General features: G+C 32.2%; 2 protein-coding genes across 3 annotated transcripts; one reads left to right on the top strand and one right to left on the bottom strand.

Moving 5' to 3' along the window:
• LOC109353366 lies at positions 483 to 17,023 on the bottom strand. 2 transcript variants are annotated; one of them, XM_019595601.1, is made up of 2 exons: positions 17,018 to 17,023; positions 483 to 1,542 (listed from the first exon to the last, which is right to left on the bottom strand). In XM_019595601.1, the coding sequence occupies exon 2, from the start codon at positions 1,515 to 1,517 to the stop codon at positions 867 to 869; it is 651 nt and encodes a 216-aa protein (XP_019451146.1). In that variant the 5' UTR covers positions 1,518 to 1,542; positions 17,018 to 17,023; the 3' UTR covers positions 483 to 866. The 2 variants fall into 2 exon arrangements, with proteins under 2 accessions (XP_019451146.1, XP_019451145.1); XM_019595600.1 differs by lacking the exon at positions 17,018 to 17,023 and adding an exon at positions 1,552 to 1,709 and having other exon boundaries at positions 483 to 1,521.
• LOC109353367 lies at positions 17,117 to 18,093 on the top strand. Its single transcript, XM_019595603.1, has one exon. It carries the CDS (start codon positions 17,214 to 17,216, stop codon positions 17,835 to 17,837), a length of 624 nt encoding a protein of 207 aa, XP_019451148.1. The 5' UTR covers positions 17,117 to 17,213; the 3' UTR covers positions 17,838 to 18,093.

Genomic DNA, 19,969 nt, shown 5'->3' with positions numbered 1-19,969 from the left:
CATGTAGCAGCTGTAATGGTTGTTTGCTTTTAAAAAAAGAGCAAACCGTAAAACGTGGGTGATGTTTGGTGGGTCTAACAAACCCTAGTACATCTTTTCTCCTAAAATTTGTAAGAACGATGCTCTCCTGTCTTTTATGTCTCTACCCAATGAAATAATACAAAATAATATAAAAATACTACTTACATTTTTTTATAATTTTTTTTTCAATAAAATAACGTATTTTGATTGGTCTGAACCACAATTTAGGACACCAATAAAAACAGATGAGTTCGATACGTATCAAAATATATACGCAAAGGGAAAATAAGCAGAAGCAACTATTATTCCCGCAAAGGTCCACCATCATACCTTTTACAACCCTACAAGTTATGCAAGTATGCAACACCAAAGCAGAATGACAAAAGGTTGAAGCCAACGTTCTAATTAACCTTTATTACAACACACAACATTAATATATCAAACATATGTTACTAAACAAAGATAAAAGAAGAATAAATTTAATGTTATGAATACCAATAATATTAAAAATCCAATTCTCAAACTTCACAGCAACTTGGAATCAAACATGAGTACATGACAACCCAATTTCACTAGGAAAAGAGAATAAAGATCTGAGAGACCAAATATTCCTAGGAATACCCAAAAAGAACTTCTAATCTAGATCAAGTTGAAGAAAAAAGATTTGTTGTCAAACTATGTGATAAATTTTGTCCTATATCAATGACAACAAAACAAAACAGAAAAAATAATGAATGTTTAATTTTTTAACTGACATGACATGTGATTATTGGCGCAAGATAACATTTGGGAATGGTTTGAAACAACATATCTTTGTTTCAAGTAGAAGGACAAAACTCACATAACTATAACCTTTGTCCTTGCATGTTTGGGTACTGTAATAACTGCATTTGGCTTTGCATTCTTAGCTGTTCATAGAACCTTGTGATGAAATCCTCAGCCTTTTCATCAACTTCACCTTTTCCACTCTCTTCATTCTCATCTTCTGATGAGTAATTGGATATCCTCACAGAGAATGGAGAGAGGAGTGAGTTCTTTTTCTCTCCAGAACCAAAATCAGATACACCAAACCCAATATTAAACACATTCTCAGGGGTCTTTGGGACCAAAACAATGGCCTTATTTTCTTCACAATAACCTTCAAATGCATCAAGTTCATCACTTTCATCTTCAACAACCTCATTGGATTTGATGCATGGGAATGTGAAATGGTGCTTTCTCTTTGGGACGTGGAAAAAAACAGGATTTGGGCTGTTACTGCATGAGAATTCATATTCCTGTATACCATAGCCACGACGTGCCAAGTTCTTTGCATGATAATGATTATGATGCATGAGATTTCTCATAGATTTTCTAAGCAATTTCCCTTTCTTCATCATCAAATTCATGTCAATAATCACCTTCCTCTTTGAAATCAAACCCTTCTTGGTCATGAAGAATGTGACCCTCAAAACATTCCATAGCCTCTTAGCTATAACAGGAGAATTTACCACCATTTTTCTTGATATAAAGCCACAAATACTAAGATTGTGTAGTGTTTAAGTGTCTTACGATAAAAGGGTACTAGTATAAATTTGGATAAAAGATGAAGATTGTGTCTGGGTTTTCTTTTATTCTGCGAGGTCCGATAAGGCTCGCAGAAATAAGAAAACCCGATGTGAGAAAATGGAAGAAGAAGTTGCAGGATTATATAGGAGGGGTAGAGGTCTTGGATGTGAAGTTCTTATGAAGGAATAAGAATAATGTTTGGTGTTGTTTTCAAATGGACCCAACACCGCTCCTCCCCTTTTCATTAAAAAACAATCATTTTTAAGTAATTTTTAAGACAAGAAAAACACTAAGAAAGCTACTATCCGTTTTCAAAAGTAAAGAAGTAATCAAGTTTTAATGAAAAAAATAATAATACTTAGGAAAAATCATAGCTATATAATTATCTTATTTACTATATCTACTTAATCTGTATTTATAATATCATACTTTGTTGTATTAAGGTGGAAGAGTCTAAAGAAGAATAAAATTAAAGATATTATGAGTTCGAGTCTTACCAATGGTTCAATAATTAAGAATGGAGTGAAGAAAATTGAAGATTCGATCTTTCCTACAACAAATACTGCAATATTGTCTAAAAAAAACTATTCAAAAAAACCTCATATGATGGGGGTGCATTACGATAATCTTATTATAATTGTGTACAATTATAATCTATATTAACATTGAATAATATGTAAGTTTGATAAGAATTTCTGCTCTGTTTAAATACATTAGTTGGTGTGTTGAATTCAATTACAGCTAAACACTACCTTGTTTATGAATTGTTTATCGAAAAAAATGGGGATATTTGGCTAAGATATATTCAACGGCTCAAATATGATCTGAACACATAATGGGGGACCCGTTTTCTGTGTCTATTTAAATGAATGGGAATTGATTATCAAAATGTTATATTCACATTAATATGATATCATAGGCGTAGAAGTATACTCTTTTAAGCTATAGGGGTTCCTTCAATAGTGCAAGGTTTTATTAGACTCTTAGTTAAATTAAAAGGCCAAATATCTTATTCTTTGAAGAGACTCTTATTAGAAGTTGACAGATATATACCATAAATAAAAAGAGATTATTAGGTGAGAGATACTATTTGTTATACTAAAACAAGATGGGTAGTATTTTTACTTCTTTTTTAATGTACATGGAAATTTATGTAATTCTTTAATTTATACTAGTGTGTACAGGCACTTCGTGCTTGCCAGCGAATATTGTGTGATACTACATATTTAATTTTTATATATTTCATTTTTTGAATTAGAATGTATTTATAGTGTTCGGTGTACTTTATATTATATGTTTTTGTGTTTATTATAATGTTTAATTTAAGGTAAGATATGTGGTTAATTAATGTATTGGTGGTGGTTGTTTAAGATTATATAGTTTTTTTGTAAAAAATAAATAATGTGAAGGGCAAAATAGGAAATGAAAAAATTACACCATGAGAGAAGTTATTTCAAGTTTTGGCTTTATATATAGTATAAATATACACAATGTTAAATATGATGGGATAATATACATTTACTCCAAGAATAAGTTAAAAAATATACTTCATATCTTAGTCTTTCATTTTAGGAAATCTTATAATTTAATTAATGAATAGATTTAAACCATTAAATTTTTCTAGAATGAATAACTAAAATATGTAATAAGTTGATTAAATTTACTCTTAGAGTAAGTAGATCATCTCCCAACTAAGATAGTTAAATAGCAAGGTTCTTCAATTTATTATTATTATTCTATAGTTAGAGAAAATGAAGCCATGGAAATGGAAAGTAGGCTTTTGGTGTGGACCTTTGTGGATTTTATCATATACAAATTTTCCCTACAACCCTTTCCTTTTGAATTAGCAAGGGAAGGTTCTTGTCCTTTTCTCTTTCTTCAATAAACAAATATCTTGCCACAACATAGAAACGTGACCGCCAATTCAGGGATAACTTCACTTGTTTGTCTTTAATCATATACGTATTAAATACTCCACTTTCCACAAAACAAGGGCAAACAAATACTAAGTTATGTTTAGGCTCCATGTATTCAAAAATACAGATTTTTGGTATAGATGATAGATATATTTTTTTGATCATCTTAATATGTGTCGTTATCATAATTAAACATTTGACCTTTTGACTTATATGATAATTCAATGAAACTTTACACTACTATATTAATGTCATATTGGTATTCAAAAAACAAGGTTTGACAAATAAGAAAATAATAATTAACAGTAATAAGTAAAGATCAATTTTTAAAAGCCTTAAAAAATTTGGATATGGTTAATTGTTTATGAAGTGAAAATTAACAAATAGTAAAAGTATTGGTGAGAAGTTCTCCTTTTAATAAACTTTTTTTAAAGCAAATTGTATTAAAGGAGTAATAGAAGTACTCAAAACATAGTATAAGAAGAATAAGAAGAATAAGACCCTAGTTGGATGAAATAAAGATTCCTTGTTCCAAAAAAAATTATATATCTTAATCTCTAGCTAATCTGATTTTACCAAATAATATAAAGTATTACATTTTGATTTTAGGATTTTTTTGTAAGTGAACTTTTTAATTGGCGGAGAAAGAAAACGTTAACATGAATGGAGATATTTGATTTATGTTTAGCTAGATGATATTATGTATCCTAAGAGAATTGTACACGAGCCCCAAATGAAACAGAGACATCCCTTGGAATTTAAACCAAAGTCTGAGACATAACCTTCATATATCCACTAAGCTTACTACATCAAAAATGCGTTAATATAATAATATAAGGTTTCACTGAATTATCATATAGGTCAAATGTCTAATTATAATAGCGACACAAATTAAGAGTGAAGGTTGAGAATTGTGGGTTTAGAAAAAGGGTTTATTTGGGTTGATTCTTTACCTAATTTCTAAAGATAGTTGGGCCTAGAGGAAGACAACTAAATGAGCAGCCCAAATATATGGGAAAATGAGAACTTTATTTGCATATTCAAGAAGAATAAAATATGTTAATTAATTAATGGAGCTAGAGCTATATTAATTATTAAATAAGCCTTTCAACAATTATTATTTCTTTTACAAAATATTTATAAATCATCCTTGTCACCCTTATTAAAAAACAAGTTCTAGATTTTTTGGTGATTATTTTTATAAGAAATTTTACATTTTCTATATAATATTTATTATTTAATTTTCTTCATTTGTCCCTACATGTTACGTGAAAAGATATAAGCTTGTGTTGCCAGACAATACCATAAAGGTTAAGGTCATTCCATGGAAAATTTTCTACTTGCCATCTTCTAATCAACCTCTACTTTGAATCATTTTGAATTGGTTTCTTAATTTAGGAATTTTATGGAGTTTTACGTATTAACCTTGCCAATTTATGCCTCTAAGCTTATTCTTGAGTTTAAAATATATACACACTCAGAAAATAAGGATTTGATTAGTGTTGGGTGTCTACTTTTTCTTTTGGTACTATCAAGGGTATCTCCTCACCCTTTTGGGTAAGAAATTAATCATTTTTGAGGTGCATGACCGTCTCTCCTAACAAGTCTTCCAACAAATGTTGCTCCCAGGAATCAAACATTAGGAGCGATATTTGTTGGAAGGGTAGATAAATATTAGATATTGCTTGAACACTCCATTTTCTAATTTTTAGGTAGTTTATAATTTTTGAATCAACAAATAAGTTATTAGAATCATCCCATAAATAGAGATTAGATGAAGTTATTAACTTTTGAAATCTAGTTGTTACATACTTACTTTAAGTAGTTTTTCCTTCAAAAACTACACTTTCATTAATTTATTGGTCAATTTTGCCTTTTATAATTAATTTACGATTTAAATAATTATAAATAAATAAATTCATAAATAGTTATTATAAATAATTACTAATAACTTTGAAAAATAGATAATTAAATAATTAATTATAAAATTACTAACAATTTTATCAAATTCCTAATATTTATTTAATTATACAGTTAATAACATTTTTACCAAATTACTAATATTATTTAATTAATTATATATTTATTTAATTACTCCAACTAATAATTATAATTTCATACAAAACCAAAAAAAAATAGTAAATAATATATGCTACATTTAACAACTTTCAGTAAGTTAAAAACTAATTTTACAGAATAACTTGTTTAATAAGCCACTTAATATGTGTAAATTTGTTTTTACCTCAACATTGTATACAAGTTTCGTAAGAAGAACATACCAACAGTAACGTATTAATTTCATTGTTAGTGTGCTTCAACAAAGTAATAATGTGAAGATAAATGTCTTCTTCCCAAGTTATAGTTTTGCACTTCTTTAATTAAGATGATGAATATATGTACAATGGGAAGGTAATTTGTCAAGTGATGTAGAATTTATGAATTAAAATCTTAGAAGCAATATCATTTATGAGGATAAGTTCCATATTTTTACCATCCCGGGCCTCCCTTTTATTTTATGCTAGTTTTACATTACACAATAAATAAATAAAATAACATTCTAAAAATATTAGGGACCAAATATGAAATTCTATATACATAGATAGACTCATCCGATTTGATAATGGGTTTTGGGTCATTGGTTAGAACATAGATTATATGTCTTGATTTTTGTCCCAATTTTCTATCTGAATCTCATAAAACAGCCACAAAATCTTTTAGTCAAAGAAAATGAAGTCTGTTCATTTTTACCACTTTTAAAAACTATTTCGGTTATAAATAGTTTTTCTTGTTTTCCGTTATTTATAAATTAGGCAAGTTTATTTTTCTGTTTTTAATTCTTTAGTTAAATTTCAGTTTTATCTTCCAATATATATTTAGGGTATTGTAATCATCTAATTCATTCATTAAATAAGAAAATTACATAGAGATATTATTCAGAAGCTCTGCCCCTTCATTCTTCTTCCTTGCTCATTCACTTTTAATTCTTGGTTATGTGCTAGTTTGCCAATATTATCAAGGTATTCTACTTATCTTCCCTTCCATTGTTGTTCTGGATACCATCAATTTAAGATGATATTAGAGCTTTAGTATATAAAGCTCTACTGCGCTTCTTCATCTTTTTCTGGTATCCTTTTCTTTTACCTTCTTCACGCTTGTTCTTGATCTTCTTTCCTTTGCTTGTTTGCCATGGCTATGAACCCAATGAATGACCCCTCTAGCCCTTTCTTTATGAGTTCCAATGAAAACCCAATGATAATGTTAGTCTTTGTCCCTCTAAATCGGAAGAACTACCACAATTGGTCAAAAGCCATGTCAATGGCTTTAAAAACAAAAAACAAGCTTCAATTTATTGATAGAACTCTGCCAAACCCTCATCTGACCAACCTTTCCAATTTGGGATAGATGCAACACTCTTATCATGTCATGGATAAACCAAACCTTAGATGCATCCATTGTTCCATTTGTTCTTTGGCTAGAAATGACTTATGAGGTATGGAATGACCTCAAAGAAATATATTATCAAGGGATGTCTTTCGAATATGTGAACTGCAAGAAGATTTATATAGCATGAGACAAGGAAACCTTTCTATTGATGCCTACTACACCTAATTAAAGAACTTGTGGCAAGAATTGTACAATTTTAAACATATACCATCCTGCTTATGTGATGTCAAATGCCACCATAACTTAATTCCTACTATCAAGTCCTATAGGGAGAATGATTACCTTATTAGATTTTTGAAGGGGTTGAATGGGCAGTATTCATATGTGAGGTCCCAAATCATGCTTATGAAACCTTTACAAACATAAACATGGCCTTCTCTCTTCTAATTCAACAAGAAAGACAAATCAATATGTCTTTTGAAGACTCAAGAATACTTGCTAACAACACAGAAGAATCCTAGGAAGAGGTAGAGTTAGAGGATCTAGAAACACCACTTATGGTTTTTCAAGCAGAGGAAGAGGATATAATGGTAGAGGAAGCAATAACAACAAATTTTGCACTTTTTGCAACAAAAATGGACACACTAATGATGTCTGCTATCGAAAATATGGTTTTCCTCCAAGTTTTAAACCCAATACCAATGTGAACAACATTACTAGCCTTGAACAAAATGATATTACTAATCAAAAGATTGCAGACAAAGATCAGAAAGAAGAAAGTAACACTATCCCTATGACATTTACTCTAGACCAATAGCATGCCATCATGTCCATGATGAAGCAACATAACAAACAACCTTCACACATAACCAATTCAATGAGTTCCAACCCTTCAGGTAAACCTTTCTAGTTTCTAATTTTGAGATCAAAAGATTGGATTCTTGACATTGGTGCCACAAATCATGTGTGCTACTCATTGTCTCAACTCCAATCCTTCAAGCATATTCAACCTATTTCTGTTAAATTGCCTGATGGAAGTGAAATTATAACTTCTATTTCAGGAACTATTCTATTTTTTAATCACCTATATTTATTTAATGTTCTTTATATACCTGGTCTCAATTTCAATATTATATATATTTCTAAGCTAACTGCTGCTCTTGATTGCAAGTTAGTTTTCTCAAAATTGAAATGCTTGATCTATGATCAGAATACATTGAAGATGATTAGTGTAGCTGAAAACATGAACGAATTATATGCTCTTAGTAATTCTAGTTTGCCTATTGATACTTCTGCATATATCAACAATTTTAATTCCTGCAACAATAATGTTTGGGATAAGAGACTAGGCCATTTATCTCATGTAAAACTGATGGGTATGAATAAATAGTTTCCTTTCATTCAATCTAGAATTGACAATGAACCATGTGATGCTTGTTATTTTGCAAAATAAAAAAGTCATTTTCAACTTAGTACCATAGAATCTTTAAATATTTTTGACTTGATTTATGCTGATATATGGGCCCCATTTCTATTCCTTCTATATTAGGACATAAATATTTCTTGAATATAGTTGATGATAAATTTAGGCATACAAGGATATATCTAATGAAACTCAAATCTGAATCTTCCTTTTTATCGAAAGCTTTTGTTAATTTTGTGGAAACTTAGTTTGATACTAAAACTAAATGCATAAAAAATGACAATGACCATGAATTTAAACTTACTGAATTTTACCCCTTGAATGGAATCTTTATCAACCCACTTGTGTTAAAACTCCTAAAAAATGGTATTGTTGAGAGCAAATATCAACACATTTTAGGAGTAGCAAGATTCCTTATATTTCAGTCTTCTCTCCCTAATTGTTTTGGGAATTAAGCAGTTAGTCATGTTGTTTATTTCATAAACAAACAACCTAGTCCTTACTTATCCAACAAATCTCCTTACCAAATTCTATTTAAACATGATCCTAACCTCATGATCCTTAAAGTCTTTGGCTATTTGTGTTTTGCATCCACCTTAGTTAGACATAGAAAGAAACTAGATCCTTGATCTAGAAAACTTGTGTTTCTTGGTTTTAAAAATAACACAAAAGGTTATGTGGTATATGACTTAAATTCTAGAGAATCTTTCATATCTAGAAATGTGATTTTTCATGAGCATTCTTTTCCTTTTCACAGTAATGCTGGTTCTGTTATTGACAAGAGACAAGAAGAATTCTCCCTACCTACATCTTCATTCTCCTCAACTGATCATTTTCTAACTACTCCTCGTCTCTTCAACCAACAGCTGTGAATCCTGTTGAAGAGGTTATAGATGAACCTACTATGAACAATAAAGCTCTTCCCCTTGAGGAAAATACTCCTAAACTTAGATGATCTACCAGAATGAGAGGTCCACCAGCCCATCTTCAAGACTATCACTACCTCATATCCTTGGCGTATCTTTCCTCACCAAGATACAAAACCAAGTATCCTTTATCAACCTATATGTCCTATCAAAGACTTTCAACCAAACATAAATATTTTACTCTCAACCTAAACTCTATGTTGAACCCTCTTCATATAAGGATGCTATGCAATATGATCACTGGAAATTAGCCATAAACACTTAATTAAAGGCATTGAATGGTAACAACACTTGGATCATTACTGATCTACCTAGTGACAAGTGAGCCATAGATTGTAAGTGAATTTTTAAGATTAAGCATAAAGCTGATGAGACTATAGATAGATATAAGACTAGATTAGTTGTCAAAGGGTATACACAAACTGTTGGACTTGGCTATTTTGAGACCTTTAGTCCCATTATTAAAATGACTACCGTTAGAATTTTATTAGCCCTTGCTTCCATACACAATTGGCACATTCATCAAATGAATGTTAACATTTCCTTTCTGCATGGACATTTGTTAGAAGAAGTATACATGAAAATACCTCTAGGGCTGCACAGACATAACCCTTCTCTACTTTTCAAATTGTAGAAATCCCTTTATGGATTGAAGCAGGCCAACATGCAATAGAATGCCAAACTCACTGCAATCTTGACTCAATATGAGTATTTTCAATCCAAGGCTAATTACTCTTTGTTTACTAAATCTTTCCTTAATAGTTTTACTACTATTCTTGTATATGTTGATGACTTACTTATAGCAGGCAATGATATGAAGGAAATCAATCATCTAAGTTCCTTATTTACAAATAATTTAGCATAAAGGACCTTAGGGAGCTGAAATACTTCCTTGGTATGGAAGTTGCTAGAAAAAAGGAAGGCATCAATCTTTATGAGAGAAAGTATGCCTTGGATCTTCTTCATGACACATGGCTTCTTGGTGCAAAACCCTCCACAATTCCAGTGGACCCTACAATTAAGCTATATGGACAATGTGGTAAGCCACTCTCCAATCCTTCAAGGTATAGAAGGTTGGTTGGGAGGCTGATTTATCTCACTCATACCAGACCCTACTTAGCCTATTATGTTGGTAACTTGAGTAAGTCCCTTGCCAACCCCACTGATGCAAACTAAGAAGTAGCTTTGAGAGTGGTCAAATACCTTAAGAATGCCCCTAGTAAAGGCTTGTTCTTCCCATCTCAGAATGATACCAAAGTAAAGGGGTTCAATGATTCATATTGGGGCTCTTGCATTGATACCAGAAGATCCACCACTGGATTTTGCTTCTTCATTGGCAAATCCTTAATCTGTTGGAAAAGCAAAAGGCAGATGACAAGATCCTCTACAGAAGCTAAATATTGTGCCTTGGCATTGGCAGGTTGTGAAGTAAGATGGTTGAGCTATCTTCTCCCTGATTTGCAAGTCACTAATGTCACTCATATCATGCTTTATTATGATAATCAATCTTCCCTTCACATTGCATCCAATCATACGTTTCACGAAAGAACTAAACACATCGAGATTGATTGCCACTCCATTCGAGAAAGAGTCCAAGAAGGGTTGGTTCACCTCCTTCCCATTTCCACCACTAATCAACTACCTGATTGTTTAAGTAAGGCACTCCCCAATGTTCCTTTTCATTGTTTACTATCCAAGCTTGGAATGCACAACATCCACAATCCAGCTGGGGGGGGGTGATAAAACAGCCACAAAATCTTTTAGTCAAAGAATATGAAAAATGAAGTATGTTCATTTTTACCACTTTTAGAAACTGTTTCTGTTATAAATAGTTTTTCCTGTTTTGCATTATTTCTAAATTAGGCAAGTTTATTTTACTGTTTTTAATTCTTTAGTTAAAGTTAAGTTTTATCTTCCAATATATATTTAGGGTATTGTAATAATCAAATTCATTCATTCTTGGTTATGTGCTAGTTTGCCATTATTATCAAGGTATTCTACTTATCTTCCCTTCCACTATTGTTATGGATACCTTCAACTTAAGACAATCCAATGAAAAAGTGTCATTTAATTAAAAAGAAAAAATAAATTAATATTTTTATATTACTTAGAGGAAGTTAATTAACTACAAAATATAAGAATATAATCATTTTGGGACACAAGATTCCTCTTCCATCTTTTATATCCATCATATTTGTGTTTGTTCTCCCTTTTCGGACTAGCTTTGGTTTATTGCAATTTGTTTAAACAATATAAGGAAGTTGGTAGTAAAGTCAAACTCTATCCGGGAAGTAATGCTCACAGATTGGAAATTTAACTTAACTCAAAAACTAACTTAGATGAGACTTGTTTAAGCTTTATAAACATGGATTTAATCATATTCTTATCCGATTTGAGGTTTAATTTAACAATTTCTATTCTTGCTTGGATGCAAAAGTACTGGCAAATATCTTTATCTCATACTATGTGTTGGGAGATCTTCATCCATGAGCTATAACATTCTTCCATGAGCTAAGTGAAAGAAGCATATAACTGGGCTTGACACCACATCTTGACCCAAAATCTTAAGGTATTAGGTCTATGAGCCCATCCACTTATATGCTCTTTAACTCATACTTTTTTGCCCAATATGAGACTTCTTCATTCACACTTGGCATACCCAACATCTCCCCTCAAGTGTGAATTCCCCTTCGGGTATTGCATATACCAGAGCTTAACTCTCTATCTACTTGCACTACCGTTAGCTTATCCTTTCATCAATGGAACATGCCGCCTTGGCCTCTCGCCATGAAGACTTTCGAAATAAGGATGCCTCGTGGATCTACCGACAACTTGTTGATTCAATACTCCGTTGAATCGACGAACCATCAACTTTGATACTACTTGTTGGGAGATATTCATCCATGGGCTATAACATTCCTCCATGAGATAAGTGAAAGAAGCATATTAGTGGGTTTGACACCACATCTTGAACCAAAACCTTAAGGTATTAGGTCTATGGTCTCATCCACTTATATGCTCTTTAACTCATCCATTTTTGTCCAATGTGAGACTTCTTCATTCACACTTGGAATACCCAACATCTGGTATCAGGGCCAATTGGTAGATGACTCTTAACCCAAACAACAGATGATGGCTAAAGAGGGTGAAGGCGTGATGGCTAGACAATGTGCGTCAAAGTTATTGCGCAAAGATAATGTAGATGAGTTGAAGGACAAGAAAACATGGCAAAACTATGGTGGGGGCGATATATGTTGATCCAGAACCCCAGAAGTTCATGTAATGGGTTAGGATCAAGGTGGAGATAAGGACTCGTGTCTTGAGTTTGACTTAGAGACAGGTGCTGACAATAACTCTCTAGATGTTAAGAGAATGATCTCATTTGAGATGAGAAGTGGAATATCCTAATGGAATAAGGATTACAAGCCCTAGCACACCCATAGGCCCAAGTGCCCATGTGGTCTTTCTATTTGGTGCTTATATGTGGTGCACATTACAACAAGGGACTTGAGTCCAATATATAACATTGATACTCTACTCTATTCTAATACTATGCAATGTGAGACTTCATATAATAACATATTTAAAACATTCCCAACAATCTCTACCTTGATTGAAATAAATGAATATCTCCATCCTTAGGAAATCTACACAAGAATCTCCACCTTAGCGAATATATGACTCCATCTTGCTCAATGCCTAATTCTCTTTAACATCTCCTCCACATAGGAGTTTGCTCCCATTCAGTATAAACCTTCTGAGTATCATTAACGATGTTACCAAGAGCCTAACTCTCCAAACTTGTAGTGCAACTTCTCGTATTGGCATCAAATGGAACACGCCGCCTCGCCACCAATTGCTATGAAGTCTTTCGATATATGGAACCTCTACAGAAAAGTTCATCAACAATCGTCATCTTCAATACTCAGTCAAACTGAACCGTGGAGCTTACTTGGAAGCCTCAATAACTACCACCATTGTCTACTCCGACAATCATAGTTCAAAAGATCTATCATACTTCACCATAAGGAGTATATCCACAGCATACACCTTGCGTCAATGCTAACCAATGTTCGTACCACATCCTTGCATCCAAGCCAATGCCCATGTCACATCCTGCATCTCTACCAATGCTCGTGTTACACCTTGCATCAAAGCTAATGCTCGTGTTACACCATACATCATAGTCAATGAGCTCCTTTGTGTTTTTGTGGATCTGCTAACAATTAATATCCTTCACTATGACATCCCAGACACACCATTAGGATATTCTACTTCTCATCTCAAATGAGATCATTCTCTCAACATCTAGAGAGATATTGCCAGCACTTGTCTCAGGGCCTAACTCAACACATGAGTCCTTATCTCCACCTTGATCCTAATCCAATACATGAATTTCTGGGATTCTGGATCAACATATATCACCCACAGTACATATCCATCATGTTTCCTTGTCCTTCAACTCATCTACTTTATCCTTGCGCAGTACCTTTGACGCACCTTGTCTAGCTATCACACCTTCACCCTCTTTAGCCATTATCTGGTGCATGGGTTAAGAGCCATCTACCAATTGGCCCTGATACCAATTGTTGGTGCAGCGGAAACCATCGTTGCACATCGTTTGTCATAACCAATCAAATAAAGAACATAAAATAAAAGAGAAGAAACAAGAGAATTTGGTAACGCTATGCGGCCAATTGTGCATATGTCCCCGAGAGCGTTGAACATCTACCAAGATATTATTAGAGATTAAGGATTACAAACCCTAGCACATCCATGAGGCCAAGTGCCCATGAGGTGTTTCTATTTGATGCTTATATCTGGTGCACAGTACAACAAGAGACTTGAGTCTAATATATGATACTGATACTCTACTCTATTATAATACTATGCAATATAAAACTTCATATAATAACATATTTCAAACATTCACACACTATGTACCTAATTATTCTCGTGAGAAAATGGACATGGCTATTTAAATTAATATTAACACAATTAATAAGGTATTAACTTAGTGATGTAAAATTATGTTGAATCTCTAGATAAATCAAAATGTTAAGTGTTCAATTCTGTAGTATGATACTTATTGAATGAGTCACAATGCACCATGTAAGAGATTAGTTCTTTACTTGGAGATAACTTAAATATATGAACAATATTAACAACAAATAAAAAGACACCCGGTATAAACCTTACTAAAATAATGCATTTTCATGATGTATTTCATATTCGCTTTTGCTTATTGGTCACTTATTTATGAGTCTCCTCATTTATAATACCAAAGCACACGGTAAAGTGAAACATGATAAGCAATTGCAAAACCTTCGACGTTAAGTTTTAAGAGGTTTCGTTTCTTCTTTTTTCTTTCGTGTATTATTATTATTTTATATTATTGTAATTGTTGTTTTAATCATTACAATTATTTTATGGAACTTTATTCAATGGCTTTATTAAATAATTAAATCAAAATAGGCTTAGATTTATTTTGTAAAATATTAATAAAATACAAATTTAATAAACATAAGCGTCTGAATAAAGGGTGCCCTTATCCAAAACAGCTACTCTTATCAAAAGAATCTGTTATGTAATTTGGAAAAAATAATAGTATTAACAAGTTAAATATATTAATTCTAATATATTAAATTAATTACTTTTCACAAACATAAATTATTAGTTAAAATTTCCTCGAACTTAAAGAAGTGATAATAACCCATCTATTTTTTTTATAGAGAACATGTAATCATTGGGTGTCTAACTTAAACTCATAAAGCCTTTTAATCCGTTGCTACAGTAAGTGTTCCAAAGTTTTTGAATAACATATGAATCCTCATTGGATAGGATAAAAATCACTTATTCTCCACGGTATACCATTCCATGTTCCAGAACAATCATATATTATCATATGAATAAAATAAAATATTCTAAAAATAAAAAGTAACATTCTAACTTATTGACTTGGAACAAGAGATAAGATACCATTATAGATATGTGATCTCCATCCCATTGGATAAGCATCAAACAAATGAGAAAGAAACAAAGAGAATATGCAACAAAGAAATGGTCAAACCATATAGTACAATGGTAGTGGTACCAACCTTTATTCATTTCTTAAAGGAAAAGGAGCCTTAGTAATATGTTGCCAAATGCAAATGGCTCTATATTATTGATTGCAAAATGGCTGATAAAGTTGATCTATATAAAAGTATTTGGCTTCTTGCAACTGGTGGATTTGGTTTGCATATCCCTATCATTTTCTCTTTTTCAAAAGCTTCAAAGGTTACCCACAAGCAAATGATCAAATAATTGGAAGAGCCAAACGAAAATGAGCATGGCCAACACACTAAACAAAGATTTATTAATTCAAATTCTATTATGCACCAATAAAAACATATCATATTAATTAAAAAATTAAATCTTTATTATTATTATTATTGTTTTTGTTTCATTATTATTGACGCATGACTATGAATGATAGGGATTCCAAAACACCAAAGCTTGCATGTTTGGAACTACTTCACACTTTGTAATGAGATTTTTCTAATATTTTCGATGCTATTTTTGCTAAAACCAAATGTATTTTCTCAATCTTTAGTTAATGAATTAATTTTTTTTGGTGTGTGATTGTCTCTCATAATAAGTGTAAATCTTAAGAATCTAACCTTTAATCTACAACACATGAAAATCCAACAAGACCTTACACCATTAAAACAATATATCGTTGGTATACATGCTATGATATGACATATGTTAAAGATACTTGTGGTTCTATTTAAAAAAGAATTCTCTTTAAATTTGTACTCTAAGTAAGAGTGGAAACATGTCAGGCCGCCTATCAATGACCTATTACCTGGTCAATAACAAGTTAGGCCAGACCAGACTTTTTTCATGAACAAACTAGGCTCAGACTTTTTAAAAAACATATTTAGCTTAATACGCCAGACTTTAGGCCACCTAAAAGGTCAATTAAGCCTAACACGCCGACTTATTTAGTTATATTATATAAGAATGTTGATATCACATTATTTTAATATAAGTAATATTATTATATATGTAATAATATTATTTTAGTTAGAAGGGTTTAACTAAAAGTAAACCTATAAACACATTTAAATCTAGATATGATAGCCTATTTCATTACCATATAGTATAATAAGACTTTAAAGAGACTAACATGTCATACCAGACTTTTAAACAGGACAGACCTAAGCCTATAATTTTTTTTTAAACAGGCTAGACCCATGCTCCTATATGCTATATAGACTGATTTTGTTTAGGGCAAAGTCTGACCTGACATGTATCCACCCTTACCCTAAGTGATGAGAAGCCGTAGACAGCCATTTGTATCCCACTCTATCAATTGTTTTATACTTTTTTGAGTAAATAATATCTAAAACCACCTAACCCTACAAAGACACTAGCTTAATGGTAGCGATTTAATGATATAGTGTACCATTGAGTCGCTACCATTAAACTTCTATAGGAGTGTAATATTTATATATTATCAGTATAAAAATTTATACATAATTAGTATATTATTTACAATTCATTTATTTTTCTTTTTGAAGAGTCATGGTAAAACAAAAATAATGGATTTTGAAGTAATCGTAGTACATACATATTTTTCTCAATTTCATTTACGTATCCCCAATGAACAAATCATTACATGGTCTATCGGTAAGGGCCATGTGTCCCTCAACTTATTAATATTCTTTCATCGAATTTCCTTTTCACCTTTTTTTTCTTTTCATTTCTTAACCCACACTCTTTCTTTTGTTTATTTTGTCTCTATCACAAACATAGTGAAGTTGTTACTAACTACTAACTAATGTTCTCACACCTTATATAAACCCATGTTACCCTTCTCATCCTCATTCATTCTAAAAATTACTTCATTTCAATAACAATAATCATATTCAACATAGTAACGTATATTTTTTGAGACCCCAGAACCCTATATTTTACTCTATCTACTGTACATTATACAAGGACACCATGAAGAATAGAGCATCTAGAGTTTTGAAGGTGTTCATAGCTGATCTCAGATCCATGGCTAAGTCAAAAACTTTGGCTCTCAAGTCCAGAACAAATGCCATTAGAACAAGGTTGATTATTTTATCACTTGTGATGAACAAGAAGTTTGTAATAAGCTCTATTTCTCACAAGTTCCAATCTGTTCTGGGTCACCATCCTAACCCTAAGGAAGAATGCTTATTGGAAGATAGCAGTGACAAAAACAATGCCATGATGGTGTTCAATGACAACAACGACAATAACACTGTGTCAAATCCTAGTGAGACCCAAGTGGTGGAAGAGGACAAAGATCAAGATGGCTATGAAAGTTACTACAAGTATGAAGAAGATTATGACTATGATGATGAAGGTGGTGATGATAAGTGCATGTATCTGGATTTAACACACACAGTGTTTGACAAAGAGAATTTGGATCTTGGAGGTTCTGTGATTGAGTTGGTGAAGAGTTCAAAGGAGGAGTCTGGGAAAGAGTTCAAAATGGAGGAAGAAATTGACCATATGGCTGATCTTTTTATCAAGAAATTCCACAGGCAAATCATGTTGCAGAAGCAAAATTCTTTGAAGAGGTGCAAGGGAATGTGTTGAGTGAAGTTGCTTGATTCTTAAACCTATGCGATATTATTGAACATCAATACTAAAGGGTGTAGTTCCTCTCTAAAATGTATAAAAGCTCAAACCTCATCTTATTGATGGGAAATATGAATGGAAGTTGTTATAGTCTTATGCATGTTCAAATGGTAGAGCCCATGTATTGGAGTATCAACTATGTGATTCAACCATTGCAGAGTATGTAGAAAACTAAGATTTAATTTCTTAGTGAAGCACTTCACTATGCTTTCAATTTTATGGCTTGATTAAAAACAAAACATACACTTCCTTTTTATATTAGTGTTTGGCACTAAGATTAGATCATATTAGTATCAAGTACAAGACACATCGTTTGTTGACAAAATCTTAATTAGCCACCCACTCATCTTTATGCAAATTAACTAGTTGATACATAGGAACTTATCTAAATCTAAAATTTTTACAAGATGCTTCAAGGACATTTTAAATCTTCCAAATAATCATTGATATTCAATACCCCTTCTTCAAGTTTCGTATTTCGGATTTGGCTTTCGAATTCTTATGGACCTCTATGGTTGTGGTTGAGGAATCTTTTCCTCCAAAACCTTCTTCTCGCTTAGTCTATCTTTCTCCAAAGATTTGATATCTACTCCTATTTTTCAAGGACTTTTTCTCTTATCTGGCGAATATGCAAATACACTTTATGGAATTGTGGTTCAATGCCAACCTCTTCTTGTTTCTCTATATTTTCTCCCGTTTGCTTCATATATGGCTGCAACATTCCCTATGGAGACCACCACGATGATACTTCATCAAACACCACATTCTGAGAAACATATTGGCGTCATGTTATTGGATCGATATCACAACACCTCCATCCTTTCCGTTCATTATCATAGCCCACAAAAAATGCAACATATTATTTTCTTCTCAAACTTGCTATGTAAATGGTCAGGAACAAATACATAGAAAATACTTCCAAATACGCGAAAGTGACTTACTATGGGCCTACTTTTCCATAGTTTTTCATAAGGCATGATGGATCCAAGTCTTGCTTGAGGTAACCCAAAATTTAGTAGGCACGTTTGATTTTAGCATGGAGCATACTTCTGCATATATCAGTCAGATGTCGATTATTATTTCAGCAACTCCATTTTGTTATGATATGTAAGGACATGTAAATTGTCTTCGTATATTGTCATCCCTCAATAAATTGTAGAAATGATATGGAGTATACTCTCATCCATTGTCAGTATGCAGACAATGGACTTTTTGTCTTATCTCACTTGATGCCTGTCACTTGAATTCTTTAAACTTCTCTAAAACTTCTGATTTTTTTCCGTCATAAATGTGTCCAGACATATTTAGAATAATCATCAATAAAGGTTATTATGTAAGGATTTTCACTAAGTGGTGATTGCTTTATCGATCCAAACACATCTGAGTGACCTAACTAAAGTGACACTTTTGATCGGAACTTTGAATTATCATAAGGAAGTTAATGTGCCTTACCATATTGACAATTGACACACACAACTTCAGCTTATACTTTTAGTTGAGGAAGACCATTTAGTAGGGAGTTTTTTGTCATCTCTATGAGTTTCGATAGTTCACGAGTCCTAAGCAGTCATGCTATAAATCAGTAGTTTCATTCTTCCTCGTCTTGTCTACATATGTCGTATCTGCTTACATTACACATATGGACTCAAGTCGCCGTCCTTTCATAATTAGCATCCCAAATGGCTTCAAATTATTGTAGACCTTTGCATCATCTTGTCCAAACACTACGTAATTTTCCGAAGCTGTAATTTAAGACACTAACAATAAATTCTTCTTCATCCGTGACACATGATACACATTTTGCGATTGTAATGGATGAGAACTATGGTGAAGAATTACTTTGGTTTCACCAGGATGTGTGACTGGCAACTTAGATTTGTCGGTGGTCACCCCACTCGTTTTCTTTTGTATTATGTCTTTCTTGACAATTTCTTATCATCTTCTATCATATGTTTAGAGCATCCAGAATCGACAATCCAACCATTCTCTTAGTTTATTGATAGGTCAAATCGCAAGTGCATGATTATATCATCAAGAAATAAATATCAATCCAACAAAGACTAAAATTTCCTTTAATTGTCAAATTAATT

Source organism: Lupinus angustifolius, chromosome LG08, assembly GCF_001865875.1.
Source record: "Lupinus angustifolius cultivar Tanjil chromosome LG08, LupAngTanjil_v1.0, whole genome shotgun sequence".
Classification (NCBI taxonomy): domain Eukaryota; kingdom Viridiplantae; phylum Streptophyta; class Magnoliopsida; order Fabales; family Fabaceae; genus Lupinus; species Lupinus angustifolius.
The sequence above is the reverse complement of the archived record's forward strand: the minus strand, read 5'-3'. Positions and strand labels throughout refer to the sequence as shown.

Excerpts from the sequence above, each read along its gene's own strand:
- LOC109353366 (XM_019595601.1), bottom strand. The coding sequence starts at position 1,517 with ATGGTGGTAAATTCTCCTGTTATAGCTAAGAGGCTATGGAATGTTTTG.
- LOC109353367 (XM_019595603.1), top strand. The coding sequence starts at position 17,214 with ATGAAGAATAGAGCATCTAGAGTTTTGAAGGTGTTCATAGCTGATCTC.